The sequence below is a fragment of the Juglans microcarpa x Juglans regia genome, chromosome 5D (genome assembly GCF_004785595.1).
Source record: "Juglans microcarpa x Juglans regia isolate MS1-56 chromosome 5D, Jm3101_v1.0, whole genome shotgun sequence".
In the NCBI taxonomy this organism is placed as follows: Eukaryota; Viridiplantae; Streptophyta; class Magnoliopsida; order Fagales; family Juglandaceae; genus Juglans; species Juglans microcarpa x Juglans regia.
In genome coordinates, this window is record NC_054602.1 from 10,679,389 (window position 1) to 10,688,732 (window position 9,344).

Here is a 9,344-nt window from a genome sequence, read left to right on the forward strand (position 1 = left end):
AGAGAACTAAAGAAAGAGAATTTGTGAGGGAGTGGGACACAGAAAGGCATAAGGCAATTGTGGAGAGGAAGAATTGTAGTATAGTGGCGTGAATGAGGATGAAACGGGAAGATGAAAAATAGGGAAAAGAGAGTGACGAAGAGGAGAAGGATTAGGGAGGGAGAAAATTATGGGAAGTGAGGAAACTGTCAAGGGTGGGGGAGAAAAAAGAGAAATAAAAATAAAATAAAATAAACTCACTTACTAGAAACGGGGCATTTTCCTCCGTTACTAGGTTTCTCTATAGACCTAGGCCAAGATTGGGCTTGGGTGTTATAACATACTATTTCACTATCATTTACAAATTATTTCATTATTATTTACAAATGATTTAAAATACTCTTAACATCTAAACGAGTCGAAGATGTTTGTGGGACAGACTTTTTAGGGTAGAAGAACCCATGTATGTAATGTTAGGTCTAGGCCCATCTAATGTCCCATTCCCTTTGCCAGCTCTTTTCACGAAAAGACCAACAACAGTCCGAATACGAAGCCCAGAATAGACGGCCCAAGGTTCCATTTCATCAGCTTCTGCGTCTCACTGTGATCAATCGGAGATGGAGGAGACGGAGAAAGAACCGATAAGAGCGGCTTCTGAGGAGGTCTCTCGTGAATTCAAAACTCTTATCAACGCAGAGGATCTGGACTCCCTCAAGCAATCGCAGAACCTCATGTAACATTTCTCTTTCTGTTGATTACACTGCACGTTTGTTGGATTGACCTTTAAATTTGAGCAAACTTTATACTTTTTTTTCTCTAATGCTTTTAATTTTTTCATCAATGGTTTTTTCCAATTCTTTTGTGTAAATTCTGTATTTGATATCATATTGCTATTTTCTTATTACAGTTGGTTTTTCTTTTTTGAGAGTTCGTAAAATGTGCATTGGATGATTGGAAATTGAATGATGTGGTGTGTATGAATATGCCAAAGAATCGTGGGAAGAGGTTTTATTTCGTTATAACTTTAATTGATTACGATTGTGATTAACTTTTGCAAATAATGTTAAACTGAGAGAAGTCAGGCTACAAATCGACGAAAAAGTGCCTAATTTAATAATAGCTCATAAACCCGCGGAGAAAAAATTCTTCTATCTGAGTATGAGATTAATGTTAATTGAAAATATCGAATAAGGAGGAAAAATTGCTTAGGGATGGAATAGCCCTGGGAAAATTATCTAGTTTGTTATAATGTGCAAGCAATTTCAACACTGGGGCGGTACAATCATTGTTTGCTCATCTCATGCACACACCCCCCCCCCCCCCCCCCCCCCCCCCCCCCCCCCCCCCCCCCCCCCCCCCCCCCCCCCCCCCCCCCCCCCCCACCCCCCAACCCAGTTTTTCGAAAACGAAAATCTCATTGGTAGTAAAGTATGTATTAGAAAGTAAATCCTATTCTATTGTGTTGATCCTCCGTAAAGGAAATAAAAACCAAGTTGTATCAATTAGCTATAAGACGGCTATGTCAATGAGGAGGAAAAGGAAGTGGATGCTATATTTGATGAGAACATTATGAAATAACCATTTCTTATTACTTGAATCTCTGAAAGTGAGCGAAGCTTCCATATAATGTCTATGCTATATAGACAATCAAAATGTCTGGAAAAAGAGGAAGAAAGAAGAAATTTGGGCAACTTTGATGATTTAGCAATGTTTTATTGCCTAAACTATGAAATATTTGTAGCTTGGATAGTTTTTGGGTTAGAGACATTTTCAAACCTAAAGCATGGTCTAGAATTGATGCAACAAAAAGAATAAGAAAATTAAATGGAATTCAAAATACTGCATAGTTTAGGGAACAACAATGTAGGATTTGATCTTCTGTTTGAAGTCCGTTGAGGATATACTAAAATAATATAGTCTGTAATATAGAAGCTATGCATGTTTGTACCTTCTTCATATAAAGTGAAACTGATGACAAACCAAAATGGCCAAATTTTTGGCCAATAATGCAAACATTGGTTGGTTATGAACCTCATAGTCTTAATAATTAACAACTTGAGTGTTATTTGATTCTTACCTTAATGTTGAGGATTTTTTCTCTTGAGAGGGACACCCGTTTGTATGCTTGTGTACATCGACTGCCCCACTTTTGTCGCTGTTTAATAGCACTTCCACTTTAGGCCCAGTTTGGATACAAGAAGTGTTTCAACTCATCTCATCTATCTAATCATTACAACTTTTTTAAACTTTTACACAAAATATAATAAACAATTCAACTTTTTTAAATCTCGAAACAATAATAATAATAATAAATAATATTTTAACAATATTTTATTCAACTTTCATCTCAACTCACTATCCAAACCTCACTTTTTGCATGCTAAAGCTGAAAGTGAAGGATGCAATTAGATCGTGTAGGAAATACATTTGGAACAGTCTTTAATGGAAAGAGACATATTTCTAAACCATTATTACCATGAAGAGATATATTGAGAGTAACAGAGTAAATGTAGTTGCTGGAACTTCTTTTGCCAAGCATCCCTATGTGCATATTTATATTTTTAGGAATCTTAGATGAGTTGAAATTATGAATTCCTCCAGCACCCTGAAGATCTGTTAACTTGGTAGCTAGCTCTGAAGATCTACTAATCATTCTTCCTCTGCTGATTTTATCGTTGGCACCTCATATTGCAGATTGGGAAGATTGCAGGACAGCAATGCTGTCCTGTCGCATTTTAATGATTATTCAGAGCATTGTTTTGCTGAGGTTTCTGGAGACTTCTCTAGAAATACACGTCTTTTAAGGTCTATGAAGTCGGATCTGGATTACATATTTCAGAAACTAAGGTATAGATCACACTCATTTTTCGTTCCATGTTGATTCTTTCAACTGGTCAATCTTGCTGAAAGCTATGGATAGAGTCAATTATTCTATTGCCTCTTAGTACATGTGATTAATAATTTCTAGGGAGATATTTTAATCATATGGACTGCACTTGATCCTCATGCTTAAATAGATATTTGAATGAGGAGGAGGGTTTTGTTGGGGAAATACAGAGAATATTTATTACGCTTTGAGAGTAAGACCGCTTAAGCATAAAATCAAGGGCTTCCAAAATCATTTTTTGTGATTTGAAGAAGAACTGAAGAGAAAACAAATCCTCCTCTTTCCCTGTTCATCTTCTGCTGCTTCTTTTAATTAGTATTGGCAAGTGAGTAAAGAGAGCATCAGAAGCAACAAACTCCCTGACTATTTAAAATTCTGAAACTATAGGATTGAGATTGATACTAGCTAATCCAAAAATCAATGTTAAGCTCTTTGGTTTATGATGTAATTCATCCCAAGGATTTTATTAGGTGTCCTATTCACATCAATTCAGTATATCCCCATAAAGGATCCCACGTATTCTAATATAATCTGAAATTAAATAATAGTTCGATTGGTTTGTTTGGGCTTCAAGTGGTTTTTTAGACTTTTAAACCTACAAGTACTACTGAACCGACGACTTTTTTTTTTTTCCTTGGATAACAGTGATAACAAGGAAGCAGACTGAAATTAGTCAATTTGGTTTGATGCTTTCCTCAGTTTCACATGGTTTATAACCACTCTATTTTTTTCCAAGTGCGCATTAGAAGTCAAATTCAATACCGTGAAAACAAATGCTTTGGTGATCAATTAGTTTCTCTTGGGGCTTGGAAAGGACATTTGTATATTCAAGCCCACCAAGATCATTCGTAGTACAAGGAAATGGAACTAATGTTCAAGTTTCTGCATATAATTTATTTTACTTTATCCTGCCTAAAATCCTGTGGATAAAGATGTTACGTGTTCTGTGGGATATTTTCTGTTGATCAAGTCTAGTGCATTCTTACCTACTGCTTGATAACTGAATTTTTACACTATTTGTTAGTTTGTTATGCAATGGTAGTGTTGATTGGAAGCCACTTATGCCAAGACCCTTCATCCATTCATCCTAGATCAATTTTATGATCTTGATTGAAGTTGTCTTCTTTGTACAATTCCTTATTCTCTTGGCCTTCTCATATTTTAATGCTCTCCTCACACGCATACATTATTAACAGGAGCATGAAATCAAGGATTATAGCCACCTATCCAGATGCATTTCCAGATGGTTCAACAGGAGAAGTACTTGACCGGAGACCTGACCTCGAAATGCCTCAGTAACACGAGACAATTTGTCAGCAACATGTATCATGCTACCACTTGTGAAACAGAATGTAGGAGAAACGTTTATTTTTACCTAATGTCCTCTCTTCTAGATCAGACGTGATTCATGTTCACCATTTCATGCAGTTTTGGAGCTCGAAAAAGCCTATAATTTTCAGTTTTCATATAAATTTTCTGATCATTTAAATGATTACTCAGATTCTTGGTGGAAATACTTTGAAATAGGTACTAAATAACTATTGAAGTGTGTCGACTGAATAACAGAAAATGGAACCCCAATCCAAGCCTATTAATGAAGTTGTTTTCATTGTGTTTTGAAGCAATAGGGACTTATCCAGCATCTATTCAGAATATTAAAAACTGTTGCATTTTCCGTCGTGATTTCCTTCTGAATTTCCTCCCCAGAAAAGCAAAGTTCAATACACGCTGGCAGATCGACATGATCTTATGATACACATGATTCCCTCGGTCGAAAGGAAAATCTGTATTCTGTAGACACGAACTCTCATGGTGGCAGTTGTCACGAAGAGCAGATGCATTACTTTGCTCCAAGACATGTATGTAGATGAAAATATGAAAATCCTAGCATCAATGGCTTCATCTTCTTCACGATCTATATTTTTCTTTCTTCAATGCATTATATGAACCCTGGAAACCAATATAATTTCACTAAAATGATTACTGGGAGACCTTCTAAATTTTAGGGTATATGCCTCCAATAACAGTATTTTGGCCGTGAGAGAGGATCATCCATTGCGGAGGCTTCACGAGAGATTCATTCAATCGTACAGTTCCAATGAAAAATGTACCCCTTTTTTGTTGTGAAATTTTTTATGCTATCTGAAGAAAAAAAATAATAATGAGAGAGCCATTTTTGGGACAAAAACAAAACAAAAAAAGAGGAAGGAGAAATGTAAAATAATACAAAATGGGGTTTTCAGTTCTCACTCGGATAAGATGGCGCGTGGTTCTAGACTCTTTTCAAGTAGCATGTTCGACTTCTTTATTCTCTGCAATGATTGCAGAAGAGTTGAGATTACTGTCAGTTCATGACCAAGATATCCCCAAATCTCCTTTTTTTTTTGAAAAATGACAGACACACCTTTTGTATAAAGGAGAAACTGAATAGTCGTAAATTTATTTATTTTCTATTATTTATTTATTTATTTTGGCTTTTTACTTAAAAGAGTTGGATATGGCATAGAGAGCTGCTCTTCCATTGTTGAGAAAGTGTCTCGTCATGGTTACTTATTTGCCAAATGGGTTGAGTTGCAAGAGGGTGGCTCATCTGTTTAGAGATCCCAGCTGTAAATACCATTTTAAAGATGAAAATTCTATATATAAATATCACATTTTTGTATACCACTTAAAAATATATGAATTTATTCTTTTATACTTATATTTCATTAAATATGAAATATAAAACATGAGAATAAAATAGTAAAATCACATATTTTTTAAGTGATGTACAAAGTATAGGATTTATGTATAGCATAACTCATACTAAGGAAAGATGCATTTGCTTTCTACTAGTTGGAAATTTTATTTTAGAATAAAAGTTATGCTACAAATCGTGTTTACATCACACGTCTCATACCTATAACTTTTTATAAGATGTGGGGTGTTTTTTATAAGATGTGAAGGTATTTTTCATAAGAAATGGAGTTGAGATGGTAAATAGTGACTGATGAAAAGAATTTTTCTTAGAACAAAAGAGACCAAAGAATGATGAAAGAGTTTGGTAGTATGTACAAAAATGGTAGTTTAAAGAAAATGAAAAGAGAGAGTCTGAGAGAGACAATACACTTCTCAAAATTGTCTCCTACCTTTATTCATAAAAATGGATCAAAATCAACAAGATATCTTAGAGTACTGAAAGAAGGGTAATGATATGCTTACTCTTAATTTTAAAAACAACGTTATCATATAAGGTAATTTTTTATGTCGTGTTTATACTGGGTCGATTTGTTCTTGCAAAAATAGGAACTGATTTCATTCTGTCAAGTTGTCCTTAGACCTCTCCATATCACGTGGGCTAGGTTCGCGTGGTCTGGCCTAACACTAGGAACAGCCCCTCACAATAATCTTCCTCAAATTCTAAAAGCTCATGGAGCATGAAATTCACAAGCACAAAACTATAGACCTTCAAATAAAAAACCAACAAAACAAGTCTCAAATTGTATATCCAAAAACCAGAAAAGGTAGAAATCCATAGTGAGATACAACAACTCAATTCAAACACAAACAAAAGAGAGTGGGATAATATTACCGAGGCCTTATTTGCGATGAGAAGAGAGGAGTGGAGCAACAATGAGGACTAGAGAGAGGTGGAGTGACAATTTCGATGTGGTTGAGCTTTGAACTTGTGAGTAGGAGCGGCAGTAAGGTAGGTAAGGAAGGAGAAGAGTGAGAAAGTTAGGGTGAAATGCAGCGGAATAAATTGTCTATACTAAAATTGTAAATTGAATTTTTTTATATAAAAAGTGTTATATGTCTATATTTTCCTAGTAATTATATGTAAATTAGAATACAATAGGTCCTTAAAAAGGCCATTGAAAATGAATTTTTAATATTGTTATTGACACTTTCCAGAATCAGTCTAGACCAAAATCTGCAGCAGTAAAAAGCTCTCTGTTTCTGTATCCGAGTGTCAGTAGATAGCCTGATCGCAATCACGTACCCTCTGTCGTTTCGGCCGCCAGCCCAACCGCCCTGCATATCAGCCTTCTCCTCCTTCATTGTCCCCCTCTAATATATATCGATCATCGCCCCACTTCACGCGCACAACCCACTCTCTCTGGGGGGCTGAAACACGCATTTGTGACTCCTGCACCTTCCCCGTCTCATGCAAAAAGAAGAGAGAATACATAAATTCCCCTCCTATTCTCCCTATACTTCTTCCCACATCACAACCGTCCACTGCAAAATGCCCCACCTCACGTGGTTCTCCCCCAACCGTCCGATCACTACCTAAAAACATCCGTCCACTTCAACTACAAAGGTGGCTGGACTTCCTCTGTTACAGAGACACGAAACGGGAGAGAAAGTAAGAGAAGCAGTGAAAGAGGAAGAGTATGAAGGAAGCGGCGGCGGGTAAGGCAAAGGCAAAGGCGTTGATGTTGGGAGGAGAAGCGAGTAGTGGGGCACAGCAAAGGACCACGTTGGGGATCATGAAGAGATCTGTTGGGAAACCGGGAGCGGTGGGGAGGACGGAGAGCGAGAAGGAGAAGACGAAGATGAGGGAGAGGCAGAGGAGGGCCATTACCACCAACATCTTTCACGGCTTGCGAAAGCACGGCGGCTACCACCTCTCCCCTCGCGCCGACATCAACGAGGTCCTCCGCGAGCTCGCCAAGGAGGCAGGCTGGATCGTCCAGCCCGACGGCACCACCTACCGCTCTTCTAACGTAACTTCTTTCCCTTCCATTTTCTCTCTCGCTGACCAAACTAAGCTAGCATTACTGAGGACATCTTGGTCTTCTCTGTTTTTAAGGGTATGAGCTGTTGTCCGCTTTGTGGGTCGTGGAGAACGAGCAACAACAGTACAACACCGAGCAGCACTGTCGTGGTTGGTAGCGGAGGAGAATATTGCTCAACCACAGCGTCGCCGGTAAGGGAGTCTACGATGAACAACAGCAGCAACAACAAAATCGGTGGTGAGCCGACAATACTAAGTTCGCTCTTCGTCTCCGGCGGCGTTGGACGTTCGCCCGACGCTGACATTCCCCTTGATCAACTCTACATGTACGAATCAGGGTTCACCGGTGGGCTCCACCACCCCAATTTGTCCGCCGGCGGTGGTGGGCCATTGGGATTAGGACCTACATATAATCCTCAGCAGTTGTATGCGCAGGAAGCGAGGGCGTCCAACCAAAACACGCCCGTGGGTTCTCCTCTACGGCGCGCTTAGAAAGTTGAAGCTTTTCCTCGATCTAGTTAAAAATGGTTGCAATATATATAATACTAGTAGGCTACGACAGAAGTATACAGAAAGTGATAACAAGGCCGGGTGCTTCTTTTTCTGCAACTTTTTTGTTCTTTCCGGCTGAATTGATACCCGTTAATCTAGATATATTGTGGGGGCGAAAGAATCAAAGCAGCCATGCATTTTGTTTAATCACAGATAGAAACGTGCTGTTTTTATTAGCTCATTTTTTCCTCTGCCTTGATGTCGTGCAATCCCATTGCATATTGCCATATTGATTATTCATATGCCCCCTGAAGTTTACAAAAACGAAATCTTTAGCTTATTCACAAGTTTGTATCTCCAACGCACAAATTAAAATGAATTCCCTCTACCTAATGACCACACTAAATTCTTAAGATTCAGATATAAAAATCCTCTGCCTGTTCGTATGATTTGGCCTGCACTTGAAAACTTTCCGTTAATTTATTGGGAAAAAATTAATTATTTCCTTAAAAAAAAATATATATATATATATATATATAATTACCCTACAAATTTTATAATTTAATGTACTCAATCAAGTCATGTTCATGCATATGGTATTTGTGGGATCTCTGGGAAGAGTTATTTCTCATCAATTTAGGAAAGGGAATACGGTGGCCGATTATCTGGCTAGGCATGGAGAGGAGGGGTTGAACAGGTTTTTTAATGATTATAATCTGCTTCCTATAGAATTGAAGGGTATGTTGCATTTGGAGAGGCCGAATATACCTTATATTCGTTGGTAGTTTTTAGTGGAGGTTTATGCTATTTGTTGGGTTTGGTGTTTATTTTGTAAGTTGGTTGCTTTGTTTGTTTCATATTTCTCTGTCATAAGTGAGGATTTTTTATTTATGTGTATATATAAGATAATTACTGTTCACAATAATAGCATTAATTATAAAATGACAAATGACAACTCTCCCACATAGACTTTCTATTGTCTCAGTTTGATCAAATTAGATCTCGTTTAGTTATACAGATGAGATGAAAGTTAAAAATTGAATAAAATATTATTATAATATTATTTTTATTTTGAAATTTAAAAAAATTGAATTATTTATTATATTTTGTATGAAAATTTAAAAAAATTATCGAGATAAGATAAGATAAAATAATTTGTATAACAAAACGAGACATTAGTTGAGTTTGATATGAGAGAAATATAGAAAGGGTCTTGTTCTAGGGCATTTTTCTTCTTGTTTATCATCCATTTCTCTTATCCAATCG

General features: G+C 37.1%; 2 protein-coding genes across 2 annotated transcripts; both read left to right on the forward strand.

Annotated features, from left to right (window-relative positions):
* Positions 1–531: 531 nt before the first annotated feature.
* On the forward strand, positions 532–4,338 carry LOC121263995 (kxDL motif-containing protein 1-like). Its single transcript, XM_041167011.1, has 3 exons — positions 532–712; positions 2,674–2,826; positions 4,063–4,338. Exons 1-3 carry the CDS (start codon positions 597–599, stop codon positions 4,163–4,165), a joined length of 372 nt encoding a protein of 123 aa, XP_041022945.1. The 5' UTR covers positions 532–596; the 3' UTR covers positions 4,166–4,338.
* Positions 4,339–6,978: 2,640 nt separating this feature from the next.
* LOC121266171 (BES1/BZR1 homolog protein 3-like) lies at positions 6,979–8,327 on the forward strand. The gene is made up of 2 exons (XM_041169921.1): positions 6,979–7,575; positions 7,662–8,327. The coding sequence occupies exons 1-2, from the start codon at positions 7,243–7,245 to the stop codon at positions 8,076–8,078; spliced, it is 750 nt and encodes a 249-aa protein (XP_041025855.1). The 5' UTR covers positions 6,979–7,242; the 3' UTR covers positions 8,079–8,327.
* The last annotated feature ends 1,017 nt before the right edge of the window (positions 8,328–9,344 follow it).

Coding starts and splice junctions, on each gene's coding strand:
- LOC121263995 (XM_041167011.1), top strand. CDS start 597: ATGGAGGAGACGGAGAAAGAACCGATAAGAGCGGCTTCTGAGGAGGTC. Junction 713..2,673: donor AAGCAATCGCAGAACCTCAT/GTAACATTTCTC, acceptor CTCATATTGCAG/ATTGGGAAGATTGCAGGACA. Junction 2,827..4,062: donor TACATATTTCAGAAACTAAG/GTATAGATCACA, acceptor CATTATTAACAG/GAGCATGAAATCAAGGATTA.
- LOC121266171 (XM_041169921.1), top strand. CDS start 7,243: ATGAAGGAAGCGGCGGCGGGTAAGGCAAAGGCAAAGGCGTTGATGTTG. Junction 7,576..7,661: donor CCACCTACCGCTCTTCTAAC/GTAACTTCTTTC, acceptor TCTGTTTTTAAG/GGTATGAGCTGTTGTCCGCT.